The 18,594-nt window shown below is 48.9% G+C and overlaps 1 protein-coding gene across 3 annotated transcripts in view; it reads left to right on the top strand.

The window, feature by feature from the left end:
* Window positions 1–18,594, top strand: part of MYH14 (myosin heavy chain 14) — a 91,113-nt gene that overhangs the window by 58,498 nt on the left and 14,021 nt on the right. For all 3 annotated transcript variants that reach the window (XM_082676801.1, XM_082676799.1, XM_082676800.1), the window contains 9 exons: window positions 1,119–1,331; window positions 1,908–2,052; window positions 2,711–2,917; window positions 7,298–7,402; window positions 7,495–7,647; window positions 8,878–9,126; window positions 13,725–13,937; window positions 16,093–16,305; window positions 17,476–17,637. In XM_082676801.1, coding sequence (XP_082532927.1) covers window positions 1,119–1,331; window positions 1,908–2,052; window positions 2,711–2,917; window positions 7,298–7,402; window positions 7,495–7,647; window positions 8,878–9,126; window positions 13,725–13,937; window positions 16,093–16,305; window positions 17,476–17,637 — 1,660 coding nt within the window. The remainder of the gene's footprint in view (window positions 1–1,118; window positions 1,332–1,907; window positions 2,053–2,710; window positions 2,918–7,297; window positions 7,403–7,494; window positions 7,648–8,877; window positions 9,127–13,724; window positions 13,938–16,092; window positions 16,306–17,475; window positions 17,638–18,594) is intronic.

The following is an 18,594-nucleotide window of genomic DNA, read 5'->3' as shown; positions in this document are numbered from 1 at the left end:
TTCCGTTTTCTTTTGTATTGAGGTGAAATTCACATAACAAAATTAACGATTTTAGGGAGTTCCCTGGTGGTCTAGCGATTAGGACTCCGTGCTTTCACTACCGTGCTTTCACTGGGATCCTGCAAGATGCGTGGCACAGCCAAAAAGAAAAAAAACTTAACCATTTTAAAGCATACAGTTCAGTGGCATTTGGTATGTTTGCGATGTTGTGCAACCACTACCTCTATTCAGAACATTTTCATCACCTCAAAAAAAAAATCCTATTAAGCAGTCACTTCCAGTTTCCGCTCTCCCCTCAACCCCTGGCAACCACCAATTTGCTTTCTGTCCACATAGGATTTGCCAATTCTTACTCTTTCACGTCAGTGGAATCATATAACATGTAGCCCTCGGCGCTACATTGCCATCCTCGCGGTAGCCCTGTGAAGGGGGGCAGTCACGCTTTCTCACAGACCAGGAGCCTGCAGTTCAGAGAAGCTGTCACTTGCCAGGGCAGGTGGCCAAGCAGGGCACCTGTGCATCTCCCTGAACCATTCTTACAGGGTTTTTTTGTTTGTTTGTTTTTTCTTTTCTTTTCCTTTCTTTTTTTTTTTTTTTTGGCCGCTGCCGCACGGCTTGTGAAATCTTAGTTCCCAGACCAGGGATCGAACCCACACCCCCCTGCAGTGGAAGTGCAGAGTCCTAACCACTGGACCACCTCCCTGAGCCATTTAACCCAGAGTCCACGCTGCTGCTCCATTCAGCTTCTCTTTGCAAGAGGTCGATCCCATAGGGGTTATGAGGAGGGACTCTGGGGTCAGCCACCCACTGACCGTGTGACCAGGGCAAGTACTTTCCCGCTCTGGGCCCCAGTTTCCTCATTTGGCATGAACGTTACACAAAATGATGAAGTGCTCTCAAGTGGCAGGAGCTTAATGAGTGTCCCTGTGACTACTGGTGGTGTCATCCCCATTTTACAGCTAAGAAAGCTGAGGCTCTGGGTACTGGAGACACATGCCCAAGGGCAGAGCTGGGCTTTTAACCGGGGACTGGCCGTGTCTGGCCCCTCCAACCCCTAGAAATCGTCCCCACCCCCTGCCTGCCCCTATACCAACCCCCTGGTCCTCGTCCACCCCCAGGGCAGAGGATGAGGGCGGGGCCCGGGCCCAGCTGCTCAAATCCCTACGGGAAGCACAAGCGGGGCTGGCCGAGGCCCAGGAGGACCTGGAGGCTGAGCGCGCAGCCAGGGCCAAGGCAGAGAAGCAGCGCCGGGACCTGGGTGAGGAGCTGGAGGCGCTGCGGAGCGAGCTGGAGGACACGCTGGACTCCACCAACGCGCAGCAGGAGCTCCGGTGAGGCTGGGTGGCCTGCAGCTGGCACAGGCGGGGCACATGGGGGCTGGGGGCGGGGCAGGGAAAAGGATGTGGGTCCAAGCTCTCCATCTACACACTTGTTTAGTCTTTCAACAGTTGTTTATTGGACACTGGCTCTGGGCCCAGCGTGGGCCACGCTGGGGACAGAGACGAGTCAAGACTCGGGCATTGCCCTCAGGAACTCCCAGTCCAGGGGTAGGCAGATTCGGGCAAAGACAGACACAGTGCAGAACAAAGTGAGCTTTAATGCAGTACGACAGGGCATCATGGATGATCAGAGAGGGCCCTTGTATCACTCTATGGGAGGGAGTCCAAAAAGACTTCTTTGAGAAGGGGCCTTTTGAATAGGGTTTCGAAAGATGCGTAGGAGCTCACCCTTAAAGCCACCCTTCTTCTGCAGCATCACTGCCCAGATCCCTTGGGGAATGTAGAGTGAGGTCCCCATCCTTGGAGGGAAAGAATAAAAGGAGGCACAACCAGCAGTCAGGGGCTCCCTCAAAGTCCCAGCCTTCCTCTATTCTGAAATTCTGTTCCCTTCCCCTTCCCCAATAAAAGGTCCAAGAGAGAACAGGAGGTGACAGAGTTGAAGAAGGCTCTGGAGGAGGAAACGCGCGTTCATGAGGTGGCGGTGCAGGAGCTGCGGCAGCGCCATGGCCAGGCACTGGGAGAGCTGGCAGAGCAGCTGGAGCAAGCCCGGAGGGTGGGTTGAGGTGGGGGAGGAGTGTCTGGGGAGCCATGGGGAGGGGAAGCAGGATGCTGGGTTGGAGGAGGTACCTCTGGCTGGTTCTAGGCCAGCCCATTTTTCTCCTCACGTATCCATGTCCCTGATCCATCTTGCATTCAGCAGATGTTAATTGAATATGTAGTATATTGCCGGGTTGGTACTGGGGGCCCCAGCTGTGAGCCAAGCAACCAATACCCACTTCCGTCGTGGAGCTCACGTTTTAGCAGGCAAGGCAGAGAGTAAACGATCTAAACACATTCATAATATATAGCGGGGTCATAAGCGCTACGGGAAGATGATGAACAGGAAAGGGGTTTCAGAGTGCTAACGGCCAGGCGGGGGCGTGTTGTGATTTGAAATAGAGAGGCCTTGGAGAGATTCAGTGAAAAGATGACATCTGAGTAAAAAACTGAGGGAGGTGATGGGTGAGCCATCCTGGCATCACAGGGAAACATGTTCCAGGCAGAGGGAACAGCCAGTGCAAAGGCCCTGAGGCAGGAATGTGCCTGGGTCTTTAAGGAACAGTGAGGAGTTCCAGAGAGAATAGACAGTACAAAGGACTTGGGGCGTTCATGTGCCTGGTCTGGTAGAGAAAGGGAATCATAAAATCATTGCTGTCTCTCTCCCCCACCAGAGCAAAGGTACATGGGAGAAGACCCGGTTGGCTCTGGAGGCTGAAGTGTCTGAGCTACGGACGGAGCTAAGCAACCTGCAGACCGCGCGTCAGGAGGGTGAGCAACGGAGGCGTCGCCTGGAGTCACAGTTGCAGGAGGTGCAGGGCCGGGCTGGCGATGGGGAGCGGGCACGAGCAGAGGCTACTGAGAAGCTGCAGCGAGCCCAGGTGAGTGGGGCGGCTAGGTAGGGGGTGGTCTCTGCTGTGTGGCTTTGGGTGAGATGCCTGCCCTCTCTGGACTTCAGTTTGGTCCACATCAACCCTACTGTCCTTTCCAACTTTTCCAACACAATCACACATTAATAGCTAGTATTTGGTGAGTGATTACTATGCACCAAACATCCTGGGTATTTTGCCAAAGGCTCCTCCTAATGCTTCTTTGAGGGAAGTGCTAATACTGTTCCCATGTTACACACAAGGAAACTGAGGCCCAGGGAGGTGAAGTTGATTGTCTTGGGTCCCTCAGAGCCAAAGCGTGAACCCAGGCATGACTGATCCTGTATCTCTTAACCCTGCCACAGCGCCCACCCTCCACCCTCTTATCTTCTGGTCTTAAATAATCCATGGTCTGATTAGAAAAACCCAGCGTGAATACTTGGACCTGTGTCAGGACAATATCATACTATGACTGTTAGAAAAAATGTGGGTTTTTAAATTTTTATTATGTTTTTTAACTAAGCGACCAATACCTGTTTATTACTGGGAATACAAAGAAGCAGAAACAGGGTAAGAATGACTTTTAATTCCCCAACCCCAAGGCGGGGAAAACACTGTTACCGTTTTCAATTTCAGGATTAAAAGAGTGTATAGTTAAGGTGAAAGGTCAGTCGATATAACAAAGAGACTCCAGAATTCATCAGCTTGAATAAAAGACATGTGTCTTCCGTCTCAGGAAATAGGCTCAGAGTAAGCAGTGGAGGCTGGCGGGACACTTATGCTCCCTGAGGTCACTCCATTATCCCTGAGGGCATTGACCTCACCTTCAGAGTTAAATCTGGATTGTGGGCACCTGTGTGCTCCAGCTTAGGAAGGGGAAAAGAGGATGGGATGGAATTTGCATATATCCCTTTGCTTGCATTCCATTGGCCATAACATAATCACATGACCACAGCTAGCTGCAAAGGAGACTGGGAAATATAGTTTCTAGCTGGCAGCCATGGGCCTACCTAACAGCCTGTCACAGTGGGACCAGGGGAGAAGGGATTTGGGGGGACAGCTAGGGGCTGCCCCCATGGAATTAAGCTATGTAGTGCTCATTCTCCTAAGCATTTTACGTATTACAGAAATAAAAGTGACACCAAGAGTAGAGTCTGGTGGCTGATAGCAGGAGTTCTAGGTTGCACTGGTCAGTAGAACTTTCTTCAGTGATGGAAATGTTCTGTAACTGCACTATCCACCTGGCATGTGAGGAGTACAACTGAGGAGCTGGATTTTCATTTTATTTAATTTTAATTACTTTAAAGTTAAATAGCCACCTAAGGCTAGTGGCTACCATATTGGACAGGGCAGCTCTAGAGCCATTCTGCCTGGGCTAAAATCTCAGTTCCACCACTTGTAGCTGTGTGACCTTAGGCAAATTGCCCAACCTCTCTGTGCCTCGGCTTCCCTTTATGTAAACTTAGACTAATAATAGTATCTACCTCATAGGGTCGGTGTGTGAATCCAGTGAGCCTAAACTTGGAAAGCTTTTAGAATAGTTCCTGGGCTCTCAGTAGGCTCTCAAAAATTGTCAGATGTACCTATATATTGAGCACAGGTATATGCCAGGCACTGAGCTAGTCACTTTACGTTCATTATTTCATTGACTCTTCAAAGCAGCCCTGGGAGGTAGGTCCTGTTATCATCCCCATTTCACAGATGAGAAAAACTGAGCACCAAAAAGATAGGAATCAGGCACTTCCCTGGTGGTCCAGTGGTTAAGACTCCATGATCCCAATGCAGGGGGCCCGGGTTTAATCCCTGGTCAGGGAACTAGATCCCGCATGCATTCCTCAACTAAAAGATCCCTCATGCCACAGCGAAGATCCTGCGTGCCATAACTAAGACCTGGCACAGCCAAATAAATAAGTAAATAATTTTTTTTTTTTAAAAAAGATAGGAATCACTTGCCCAGGTCACACAGCCAGGAGGTACCAAGGTCAGCTCAAAATATCATTTTCAGAAGTTCAAAGCATGACTGTCATACAAAGACATAATAAGCCCATGTCAAAGATTTATTTAAAGCATTAATGAACCATAAAAAAGAATGAAATAATGCCATTTCCAGCAACATGGATGGACCTAGAGATTATCATACTAAGTGAAGTAGGTCAGACAAAGACAAATATCATATGATATCGTTTATATGTGGAATCTAAAAAAATGATACAAATGAACTTATTTACAAAACAGAAACAGACTCACAGACATAGAAAACAAACTTATGGTTACCAAAGGGGAAAGTTGCAGGGGAGGGGTAAATTAGGAATTTGGGAGTAATATATACACAGTAATATATATAAAATACATGAACTACAAGGACCTACTGTATAACACCGGGAACTATACTCAATATTTTGTAATAACCTATATGAGAAAAGAATCTGAAAAAGAATATGTGTATAATGTATGTATAACTGAATCACTTAGCTGTACCCCTGAAACTAACACAACATTGTAAATCAATTATACTTCAATAAAAACATAAATATTAAAAAAAAAAGCATTAATGAGGGATCCAGCAGAATGTCAAAGATGTTCAAGGAGAGAAACAACAACAAATTGGTGTGTGTGTAGTCAGCAAAAGAGAGAATGCCAGAACGAAATGGCGCAGTCAGAGACAAAACCGGTTAATGTCCCAAAGGGCAATCAAATGTAAGCTTTATAGAAGTGTAGTTGATTTACAATGTGTTAGTTTCAAGTGTACAACAAAGTGATTTATTGATTGATTGATTGATTTTTGGCCGCGTTGGGTCTTCGTTGCTGCACGCATGCTTTCTCTAGTTGTGGCGAGCGGGGGCTACTCTTCGTTGCGGTGCGCAGGCTTCTCATTGCGGTGGCTTCTCTTGTTGCGGAGCACGAGCTCTAGGCACGCAGGCTTCAGTAGTTGTGGCACACGGGCTCAGTAGTTGTGGCTCGCGGGCTCTAGAGCACAGGCTCAGTAGTTGTAGTGCACAGGCTTAGTTGCTCTGCAGCATGTGGGATCTTCCCGGACCAGGGCTCGAACCCATGTCCCCTGCGTTGGCAGGTGTTAACCACTGCGCCACCAGGGAAGTCCCAGTCCTGTCCTTTCTAAAGGATGCCTGACCACTGCCTTTTCTTATTTCCAAGTTTTCAGATAAATTTTCTTACCAGCCAGAATTTGAACCCAACCTTGTTTGTTAAGTGAACCTCAAAAAGGTAGAGAAGAAATTTCAGGGTAATACACATGTGCTGGAGGCACTCACCCAACAAACATTTTCTGAGCACCTACTGTGTGCCAGGCCCTGTTTTGAGCCCTGAGGACACAGCAGGGAACAAAGCAGATGAGGTCCTACCCCATGGAGGCAACAGTCCAGGGGGGAGAAAGTGGTAAGCTGCTGCCCAATTCCTACAGCGAAGGAACGTGAGACCAGGAGCTGCACCCAGGATCATTGTGGTGGTGATTTGCATGCCAGGGGAACAGCTCTATTGTAATATAACTCACATACCGTATAATTCACCCATTTAAAATGTACAATTTGAGACTTCCCTGGTGGTCCAGTGGTAAGACTCTGTGCTCCCAATGCAGGCGGCCTGGGTTTGACCCCTGGTCAGGGAACTAGATCCCACATGCCACAACTAAGAGCCCACATGCCACAACTAACACCCAGCACAGCCAAAATAAATAAATGAATATTTTAAAAAATAATAAAATAAAATGTACAATTCAATCGTTTTTAGTATATTCATAGAGTTGTACAGTCATCACCGTAACCTAATTTTAGGACATTTTCATCAGCCCAGAAAGAAATCCTGTACTGTGCAGCCATCATCCCCCAGTCCCACCCCCTGCCCCGGCAACCACTAATCCCCTTCTTTTGTCTCTCTAGACTTCCTATTCTGGGCATTTCATAGAAATGGAATCATACAATATTTGTCCTTTTGTGTCTGGCTTCTTTCATTTAGCATAATGTTTTCAAGGTTCATCCATGTTGTAGCATGTGTCAGTACTTCATTCCTTTTCATGGCCAAATAATATTCCATTGTCTGGATAGACCACATTTTGTTTATCCAATCATCCGTGGATGGACATTTGGGTTATTTCTGCTTTTCAGCAATTGCGAATAATGCTGTCGTGAACACCCCTGTACAAGTTTTTGCCTAGACTTCTTTTCATTTCTCCTGGGTACACACCTAGGAGTGGAATTGCTGGGCTGTATGGAAACTCTGCATTGAACCATTTTAAGGAGCTGCTAGACTGGTTTCCATGGCAGCTGCACCTTCCATGCTGGTGCATCCTCACCAGCAGTGGTGGTAGGGATTAGAGGCAGAGAAGCAGAGGGGTTGGCTGGCTGGAAGCCGCCATTAGAAGATGTCCCTTCCCTGCAGGCTGAACTCGAGATTGTGTCTGGAGCACTGAGCGAGGCCGAGTCCAAAGCCATCAGGCTGAGCAAGGAGCTGACCAGCATGGAGGCCCAGCTCCACGACGCCCAGGTGATCCCAGCCCACCTCTCACCACCGGGCTCCCCCCAGGCCTCCCCACGCTCCTGCCCACACGTAACATCCATTCTCCCATCCATCTTCAGGAGCTGCTGCAGGAGGAGACCAGAGCGAAGCTGACCCTGGGGTCCCGGGCCCGAGCCCTGGAGGCGGAGGCGGCAGGGCTGCGGGAGCAGCTGGATGAGGAGGCAGCTGCCAGGGAGCGGGCGGGCCGTGAGCTGCAGGCTGCGCAGGCCCAGGTGAACAGCCCCGCAGGGAGATCTCAAAGGGATGCCCAGTCTCCCAACCTGTTCCTCCTGGGTTCCCCTGCTCCGGGGTGGCCCCGTTGCCCAGCATATCATAGGCCAGACCCTTTCAAGCCATACCCGCCTCTGTCTCTCCCGCAGCCCCAGAGCCTGTAGGTGCAGACCCCCATCCCTCCTGTCCCCAACTCTCTGTTTCATTCCCTACTCTCTGTCCCCACAGCCCCAGTCACCTGGATCCTCATCTCAGCCTCCCTTCAAACCTCCCTGCCCCTAGTCTCTCCCCTTCCAGCTCATACTTCACATGGTCTTTCTACACCCTGAGTTGACCCTGCCCTTCCCTAGCTCACAGACCTCCCATGGCTCCCCAGCTCCCCCCAGACAAAACCCATGCCTCTCAGCTGGGTGTCAGAGGCCCTGCACTCTCTGGGCCTTCCTTCATGTTTAGCTGTATTCATCTCTCATCACTTTTTTCACTTCTCTTGGGAGCACCCTTTTCATTTTTCAGGACTTAGCATCAGCCTCTCCTGTTCTGGGAAAACCCTGACCATTCGGCTCTGGGCTCCCACAACCCTTCTTTCTCCTTTGTCCCCACTCCAGTCACCCTGGCTGGAACTGTCTTTGCCCATGAGTCCCCCCATCAGACTGGGAGCACCTTGAAAGTGGGACCCCATCAGAGTTAGCTCTGGATCCCCAGCATAGGCCAACATAGAGCCTGACATATAGGAGACCTTGAGAAATGCCTGTTGAATGAATGAGTGATGAATGTATGCTTGCAAATATCCTTCTTTAACTGGAAAACTCCTATGCATACTTCAAGATCCATCACAAATGCCCCCTCCTCCAGGAATTCTCTCTTGAATGTTCTAAATAGATTTTTGAACCCCTCCTGTGGACTCCCATGGGTCTCATATTTCTTTTACCTTAGCCTCCATCACCCTGGCTGTGATGTTCAGTCTCCCCCACCAGACTGGGGGTTCCCCAGGACAGAGCCTGGGTCTGATCCATCTTCTGGGCCCTGGTGGGAACCATTTTAATCTCCTGGAGGAGCTGGGGCTCATGGAACTCACAACCTCATCCCTACTCATGAGGCAGAAGTGCCCAATGAAGTGAATTATTTCCCCCTTCAGGTCTCAGTCTCCTCATCTGGGAAATGGGGCCCCACCAACTCACACCTGGATCGCAGCCATGAGTGACACCCTCCCTCTCTCTCCTCCCCAACCCCAGCTCTCAGAGTGGCGGCGGCGCCAGGAAGAAGAGGCGGGGGCACTGGAGGCAGGGGAGGAGGCACGGCGCCGGGCCACCCGAGAGGTTGAGGCCCTGACCCAGCGCCTGGCAGAAAAGACAGAAGTGGTGGAGAGGCTGGAGCGGGGCCGCCGGCGGCTGCAGCAAGAGCTGGACGATGCCACGGTGGACCTGGAACAGCAGCGGCAGCTTGTGAGCGCGCTGGAGAAGAAGCAGCGCAAGTTCGACCAGGTGAGGCACCTCGGGTTACCCAGCTGGGAAATGGGGATGCTGATCCACGCTGCCCATGGTCATCGTGAGCAATCAGTAACATGTGATGTCACAGCTCAGCTGTGAACTTGGGAGGACCTTAGGGCCAGATGCCTCTTCCCTCTGAGCCTCTGTAAAATAGGACACCCATCCATCCTGGCTTATGTCTCTTGCCCCAAAATAATTACTGGTGGTACCCACTTTTACTCCCAAAAGAGTCCTGAAGGTACACCAGAAGGTAGTAGGAAGATGAAATGAAATAACACACCTTGCTTCTCCTGCTGACTCCTGTGGACCTCAGGCAAACTGCTTGTCCCATTTCGGCCTCAGTTTGCCCATCTAGGAGATGGGGATAATGTTAAGCAGCTGGCAATCTGAGGATGGAATAAAGTTCTTAGAACCCCAGAGCATTAAGATCAGGCAACCCTGAGGTTCAAATCTCAGCTGAGGCCCTTTCTGGCTGTGTGGCTTGGGCAAATTGCCCGACCTCTCTGTGCCTCAATTTCTTCATCTGCAAAATGTGAGAGTCCTTATTTTGCCTTCACTTTTGAAAGGTATTTTCACTGACTGTTGAATTCCAGGTAAACGGTTTTATTCTTTCCACACTTCAAAGAGATCATTCCATGATCTGTGGCCTCCATTGTTTCAGATGAAGAGTTAGTGGTCACTCAAAGCATTGTTTCCCTGCCGGTAGTGTGATGTGGTTTTCTGGCTGGTTTAAATTTTTTCTCTTTCTCTTTGGTTTTTAGCAGTTTGACTATGATATCCAGCTGTGGGGTTTTGTATTTATCTTTGCCAGGCTTCCTATATCTTTGGGGTGGTGTTTTTGATCAGATGTGGAAATCTTCAGCCATCATTTCTTCAGATATTCTTCTGCCCCATTCTCTCTCTTTCCTCTTCTTCTCAGACTTCAAATACATGTGTGTTTGACTGCTTAATACCATTCCATAGATCATCAAACATTTTTTAAATGTTTTTAAAAAATTTTTTGTATCTCCTAGAGTTCTATATAAATTATTTTTATATAAATCTCATTTTTTTTTTTTTTTTTTTTTTTGCGGTACGTGGGCCTCTCACTGTTGTGGCCTCTCCCGTTGCGGAGCACAGGCTCCGGACGCGCAGGCTCAGCGGCCATGGCTCACGGGCCCAGCCGCTCCACAGCATGTGGGATCCTCCCGGACCAGGGCATGAACCCGTGTCCCCTGCATCGGCAGGCGGACTCTCAACCACTGCGCCACCAGGGAAGCCCTAAATCTCATTTTTGACTGGCTTCTTTCACTTGGAAAAATTACTTTGAGATTCATCCATTTTTTAAATAAATTTATTTATTTTATTTATTATTTTTGGCTGTGTTTGTTCATTGCTGCACGTGGGCTTTCTCTAGTTGCGGCGGGCGGGGGCTACTCTTTGTTGCGGTGCAGTGGCTTCTCTTGTTGCGGAGCATGGGCTCTAGGCGCGTGGGCTTCAGTAGTTGTGGCACGTGGGTTCAGTAGTTGTGGCTCACGGGCTCTAGAGCACAGGCTCAGTAGTTGTGGCACACGGGCTTAATTGCTCCACGTCATGTGGGATCTTCCTGGACCAGGGCTTGAATCCATGTCCCCTGCATTGGCAGGCGGGTTCTTAACCACTGTGCCACCAGGGAAGTCCCTCATCCATGTTTTTGCATGCATCAATAATTCATTCCTCTTTTTTTTTTAAACTACTGATTATTATTCCTTTATAGACCACATTTTGAAAAGCACTATACTGTTGATGAACATTTGAGTTGCTGTTTCTAGTTTTTGACTGTCATGAATAAAACTTTAACCTTTCCAATAGATGTAGTGGTTTTACTTTACATTTCCCTAATAAACGATGTTGAGCATCTTTTTATGTGCTTATTTACCATCCATACCTATTCTTTGGTGAAGTCCCTGTTCAAATCTTTTGCCTTTTTTTTTTTAAAAAAAAGGATTGTTTCTTTTCTTATCATTGAATTTCGAAAGTTCTTTATATATTCTGAATATGAGTTCTTTATCAGATATATTGCTTGGCAAATATTTTCATCCAGTCTGTGGCTTGTCTTTTCATTCTCTTAGTAGAGACTTTCAAAGAGCAGAAGTTTTTGTTTTGTCCAATGTTTTAATTTTTTATTCTGTGGATTATACTTTTGGTGTTGTGTCTGAGAAATCTTTGTCTAACTTAGGGTCACAATGGTTTCCTTCTATGAGTTTTTTACTAAAAGTTGTCTAGTTATAGGTTTTACCTTTAGGTCTATGATCCATTTTTCTTTTAATTTTCTATGATCCATTTTGAGTTAATTTTTATATATGGTGCTATCATAGCTCCAAGTTAATTTTATATGTATCTGGATATCTAGTTGTTCAAACACTATTTGTTGAAAAGACTCTCTCCACTGACTTGCTTTGCATAGATATTGAAAATCAGATAGCATTAGTTCTCCAATTTTTTCTTCTTTTTCTAAGTTATTTTACCTCTTCTTGGTCCTTTGCATTCCCATGTGTATTCAGTATTTTACAATCAATTTGTCAATTTCTACAGCAAAAAAAAATCTCCTTGGTTTGAGATTGTTTTGAATCTATAGATCAGTTTGGGAAAAATTGATGTCTTCATGATATTGAGTTTTCTGGCCCAGGAACATGATACATATATCCATTTATTTAGATCTTCTTTAATTTAATCTCAGAAATGTTTTATACTTTTCAGTGCCCATCTTTCACATCTTTGTCCAATTTATTTCCACGTATTTCATTTTTGATGCTATTTTAAATATTATTTTTATTTAATTTCTGATTGCTAGAATATGGAAGTGTAATCAATTTTGTTTATTGATCTTGTATCCTACGATCTAGCTAAACTCACATTTTGGTGCTAGTAGGTGTTTTATAGGTTCCATTGGCTTTTCTACGATTATGTTTTCTGTGATTAAAGACAATTTTACTTCTTCCTCTCCTTTTTTTTTTAACCTTTCCTCTGGGACTCCAAATACATGTATGTTTGATTGCTTGATACTGTCTCACAGGTTATTAAAGCTCTGCTAATTTTTTTTTACAATATTTTTTCTTTGCTCTGTTAGATCATCTCTATTGACCTGTTTTCAAGTTTACTGATTCTTCTGATGTGTGTCCATTCTGCTCTCAATTTCATCCAGTGACCTTTTTATTTCAGATATTGTATTTTGAAGTTCTGGCATTTTTCTTTGGTTCTGTGTTACAGTTTCAAATCCCTCCTGCAATAACCCTGCCTCTTCACCCATTGTATCCATCTTGTCCTGAAACTTACTTAACACAGTCAAAGTGCTTGTGTGATAATCCCATTATCTAGGTCATCTGTGGGTCTGTTTCCATGGACTGATTTTTCTCTTGACTGTGAGTCCCATTCTCTTCCTTTTTTGCATGTCTTGTAGGTTTCATTGTCAATTGCTGTGTCTTAAAAAACAGTGAGGGTTGAAGTACATTTAAAAAATTTATGTATTTTTTTCCTGCCATTACCCCAAGAGGAAGAAAGGAACACTATTTCCTCAGTTGTTTATCTAGAATGAGGGGCTGATCAGTTGACCCATTTAAGAGGTTTTTTTTTTCAACTCAGAATTTCCTTTAACTTTTAAAAATTGAGGTATAGTTGATTTACAATGTTGTGTTAGTTTCAGGTGTACAGCAAAGTGATTCAGATATATGTGTGTGTGTGTATATATATATGTATGTGTGTGTGTGTGTGTGTGTGTGTGTATATATATATATATATATATATACGCACATATACACATTCTTTTTCAGATAATTTTCCATTTAGGTTATTACAAGATATTGAGTATAGTTCCCTGTGCTGTACAGTAGGTCCTTGTTGGTTAACTATTTTATACATAATAGCATGTATCTGTTAATCCCAAATTCCAAATTTATCCTTCCCCCCTTTTCCCCTTTAGTAACTGTAAGTTTGTTTTCTATGTCTGTGGATCTGCTTCTGTTTTGTAAATAAGTTCATTTGTGTCATTTTTTTAGATTCCACATATAAACAATATCATATGATATTTGTCTTTGTCTGACTTGTTTCACTTAGTGTGATCATCTCTAGGTCCATCCATGTTGCTGCCGGTGGCATTATTTCATTCTTTTTTGTGGCTGAGTAATATTCCATTGCATATATGTACCACCTCTTCTTTATCCATTCATCTGTCAATGGACATTATGTTGCTTCCATGTCTCAGCTGTTGTGAACAGTGCTGCTATGAACATAGGGTTGCATGGATCTTTTCATATAGTAGTTTTCTCTGGATATATGCCCAGGAGTGGGATTGCAGGATCATATGGTGACTCTGTTTGTAGTTTTTTAAGGACCCTCCATACTGTTCTCCATAGTGGCTGCACCAGTTTACATTCCCACCAACCGTGTGGTCCATTGAAGAGTTGGGCTGCTTTGGGACATGGTTGCGACTTTAATCCCTCTACCTCCCTCTTGTGTCTCTGCCTCTGTCTGTCTGTCTGTCTGTCTCTGCCCTTGGCTGCCCTGTCTTCCCCATCCCCCTGTACATTCCTTTCAGCTAACCTGTCTCCCCCACCCCATCTCCCTCACCCCGGAAGCTCCTGGCGGAGGAGAAGGCAGCCGTCCTTCGGGCGGTGGAGGAGCGTGAGCGGGTCGAGGCGGAGGGCCGGGAGCGTGAGGCCCGGGCGCTGTCACTGACGCGGGCGCTGGAGGAGGAGCAGGAGGCGCGGGAGGAGCTGGAGCGGCAGAACCGGGCACTGCGGGCCGAGCTGGAGGCACTGCTCAGCAGCAAGGATGACGTCGGCAAGAGCGTGAGCAGCCCCCCGTCCGGGGACACACACGTGGCAACACAAGCACCCGTGACGCTGGGGCGCACATACACACGTGTGTGCTTTCCCATACGCAGGGTGAAGGGAACCAGCGTCAAAGCCCCACTTTCACGTACCAGACGTACGTGTTCATGCACACGCGCAGAACGGGAGGAGAATCTTCTGCCAAGCAGACGCGTGCACACAACACACACAGAAAGTAAGGAGAGCCAGTCGTCACCGTGCATGTTCACGGGCACAGAACAGGAGGAGAATCTTCCAGCAAACATATATGTTCACACACTGAACATGAGAGCTGCTTACAGAACATACATATTCACCTGTGTGTTCATGGAATGTGAGGCGAATCTTCCATTAAGCACGCTTGCTCGTGTACACACAGAGCATGAGAACCACTCGTCTTGTGTGTATGTGACTCAGAGAGAAAGAAAAAAGAAAATGAAGAAAATTTACCACAACATACAGCCTGAGACGCACTCCACAAACATGCGGATGTGCACGCGCGTGCACACACAACATACACATATATGCACATACACACATATACACGCACCACGTACACACATAGCGCACACACCACACGCACATTATACACATCGCATACATACATAACACACACACACACACACACACACACACACACACACACACACACTGTGAAGACACCCCGCCTTGCCACCCCCCAACTCCACTGAGCACACACAGGCTCCCCTACGAGGTCTCTATCTTCCCCCAACTCATACATCCCTCCAGGGCCTGTGCGGGGGTCTCCCAGGCCAGTTCCCAGTCCCCCCTCACCCAGCCAGTATCCCAGCCTCCCAGGCTTCTGAAAGGTCTGAGACACCCTCCACACCATCCTTTCTTCATGTGCGCAATAAATATATTTGTGGAGCATCTAGCAGAACAGGCCCAGGGCCACAAGCCACCCTGGCTAATGACGGGAGGCACTGATGGAAGGCGTGTTTAGTTGGGTCCCTGGGCAGACACAGTCCCAGCATCCTTCCTTATTGCCAGGGGTGCAATGGCTGAGGGCTTTATTTTCTCCGCATGCTCTGGCATTAATCCAATGGAGCTTTCAGCCAGGCCTGGAAAGAACCTCCATCCCCATGACACACCCTTGGCCTGCAGCCCCGAGGATAGTCCAACTCATGCTCAAACTGCTAAGGCCTGTCCTTTGGGAAAAGTGTTAAGTTATATATAGTGACTCCAAAGGCCTTGGTGGGAAGTAGGATGTTGATGGGAGAAGTTTGAGTCCTTCAAGTCAACCAAGTTGATTGGCAGGTGCCAAATAAAAGGGGGACCAGTTGGACCCTTCTAAGCACTGAAAGTAGATACTGTCACTGACCAGCATTCTCATGAGGGTAATTAGGCAGGGGTGATAAGCAGATACAGTCCCTGCCCCGTGGAGCACACAGGCCAATGTGGGAGGGGGTGTTGCCCAAAAAGACACGTAAGCACATAGTAAAGGACCACTGTGACGAGGGCTGCGTCAGAGAGCGACTCAGTGCCAGGAGCATGGGTAACAGGGAGGCCCTGGCAGGTTGGCAATACCCTGGGGAGCCTGGCGGAGCCAGCTCTGCCAACTCGGGGGCTACGCGCCTTCAGCACATCTCCACAGGGGACTCCTGAAGGTGAGGCCACACGGAGTGAGCTCGCAAACCAATCGCAAGACCAGGAAGCCCCCGGGCGCCCAGTGGTTAGGACTCTGAGCTTTCACCGCCAGGGCCCCGGTTCAATACCCAGTCGGGGAACTAAGATCACACAAGCTGCGCAGGTCCTGGCCAAAAAAAAAGATCACAACACCTACGAGGAAATAATCCACCATGAGTGAGAGTCAGCCGACCTCACAAACACTGGAATTGGATTCTCAGGAGCTTCAGAGAATAGAATTACGGTGCATAGGTTATTAATAAAATATGTTCTAGGATAATCCAGAATGAGACACACAGTAAGTAGGTGCTCAGGAAATGTTGAACGTGTGAATGAATGAGCAAACTAGGATGGGCACGTCAACTTGCTGCCTCCCCCTCGTCTGTCAAAGCTTCCCGCCCCTCTAGCCTAGGATAGATCTCGGGTCCTGGCCTCCCCATTCCTCGGTGCCCCAGGTGCCCCAGTGCTAACTCTCCCTCCCCTCCAGGTACACGAGCTGGAGCGAGCCCGCCGGGTGGCCGAACAGGCAGCCAACGACCTGCGGACACAAGTGACGGAGCTGGAGGATGAGCTGACGGCGGCGGAGGATGCCAAGCTGCGCCTGGAAGTGACCGTGCAGGCCCTCAAGGCGCAGCACGAGCGGGACCTGCAGGGCCGAGACGAGGCTGGTGAGGAGAGGCGGCGGCAGCTGGCCAAGCAGGTACAGGCAGGGCGCCCGTCCAGCGGGGGATGCCCTGGTGCTCACAGGCAGCAAGAGAGGCCGGAAGTCTCACCCACCCACCTTCTACTCCGTGTTTCTACCCAAGTCCCTCCTGCTAGCCAGCCAGCCTCCTGTTTCCCAACCCACTCACCCATCATGACCCATGAACCCACACGCACATCCTGTTGACCCATTCAGACACCCTCCATCCGCCAAAACCCTCCACCCAGCTACCACCCCATCTACTGAGCCACCCGGCCGCCCATACACAGCCTCCCCAGCAACCAGCACTTCTACATAACCAACTCTGCATCTGACTTCCCCTCCATGCACCCAACACCCGCTTCCAATCAACCTCCTGTCCCCAGCCCAGTCACTCCACTATCTAGCCCTCCACACCCACAACCTACCCAGGCACTCATCTACTCATTCATTGACCAGCTCATCCGCACCCCGCTTCATCCACGACCTTCCTCCCGTATTCATTTACTCCTTCACCTGCTTCCTCATTCATTCCATCTCTTTCTCTCTGTCTCTGCACCATTCATTCATTCAGTATTCATTCAGTGGAGGAATTTCCTGTGGTCTACAGTGGGCAAGGCTCTCCGCTAGGTGATGTGTGCTGAGCCGGGAGGGGGGGTCAGCTCTGAGTGTCAGACCCCTCTGGGGCCATGTGGGCAGCAGACTGGAGCGGGGGAGACTGGAGCTGGGAGGCCCTGAGAGAGATGAAGACGTGATCCAAGGCGGGGGGGGTTGGGGGTGTCTCTGGGTGTTTTTTTGATCTCGCCTGGCTCCACTGATCCAGCCATGGGCTCATCCAAAACTTAGTCCTGGGGGCACTGGGGAGCCGCAGGAGGGCCATAAGCAGGGGAGGGGCAGTGTCAGCTCTGATCGTAGAAGGACCCTTCTGGAGCCATCGGGAATGGGCTGGCGGGGGAAAGATGGGAGCAGAGAGGAAGCTGGGGCAAGGGGGGAGGGTGAGGCCTGAGCTGGGGCTGTGGGGTTGGAGAGGATGATGGGGTTTGGTGGTGGAGAGAGGCAAGGGGCAGGAGGAACGGGGCTGGAGGCCTGGGCCAGGGCTGGAGGGTAGACATCTATGTCACTAGCACGTAGAGGGAGCCTGGGCCTCCCGTCCCCTGAGCCCGCCCCTCCCGGCCTCTCCCGTCGCAGCTGAGGGATGCAGAGGTGGAACGCGACGAGGAACGCAAGCAGCGTGCTCTGGCCGTGGCCGCCCGCAAGAAGCTGGAGGCCGAGCTGGAGGAGCTGAAGGCCCAGACCGCGGCCAGCGGACAGGGCAAGGAGGAGGCCGTGAAGCAGCTTCGCAAGATGCAGGTAAGGGGTGGAGCTTAAGCTTCGGACCAGGGAGGGCCCCACCTCCCTCCGGCTCCAAAACCAACTGGGGCCCCGCCCTCTCGATCCCAGGAGCTGCACCCAGCGTAGGCAACAGCTTTGTAAACAGCCATGCCCCAAAGGCTCATTGGGTTCTTTTCCTGATTTTACTTCCTTTATTTAAAATGCATAATGTGGAAGTGCAGTTTCCTCATTGTATTTCATTTTTGAAGTGGAAATACCTTAGGGTTCCCCCCCAGCCCCATTATGAAACATACATGGTTGTTTAAAAAGAATTTTTTTGGATGATGATGTGTCAAGGTAGGTTCATCACTGATACCTACCATCAAGGTAGGTCCCACTCTGGTGGGGAATGTTAATAATGGGGGAGACTGTGCACGTGTGAGGGTAGGGGCTGTGTGGGAAATCTCTGTACCTTCTGCCCAAAACTGCTGGGAACCTAAAACTGCTCTAAAAAGTAAAGTCTATTTTTTTAATATAAATTTATTTATTTATTTGGCTGCATTGGGTCTTAGTTGCTGCACCTGGGCTTTCTCTAGTTGCCGCAAGCGGGGGCTGCTCTTCATTGCGGTACGTGGGCTTCTCATTGCGGTGGCTTCTCTCGTTGGGGAGCATGGGCTCTAGGCACGCGGGCTCAGTAGTTGTGGCACGCGGGCTCTAGAGCACAGGCTCAGTAGTTGTGGCTCATGGGCTTAGTTGTTCCTCAGCATGTGGGATCTTCCCGGACCAGGGCTCGAACCCGTGTGCCCTGCATTGGCAGGCAGATTCTTATCACTGCACCACCAGGGAAGTCTCCATTTTTGTTTTTTTTAAGTATAGACCTGGCCTGTCCAATACAGAGGGTACCAGCTCCATGTGGCTACTGGGCATCTAAAATGTGGCAGGGGAAAAAAAAAAAAGGGAATTCCCTGGCGGTCCAGCGGTTAGGACTCTGCTCTC

The sequence above is a fragment of the Grampus griseus genome (assembly GCF_964374135.1).
Source record: "Grampus griseus genome assembly, chromosome: 19".
Taxonomy (NCBI): Eukaryota; Metazoa; Chordata; class Mammalia; order Artiodactyla; family Delphinidae; genus Grampus; species Grampus griseus.
Note: the sequence above shows the minus strand (reverse complement) of the source record. Positions and strands in the feature narration are given on the sequence as shown.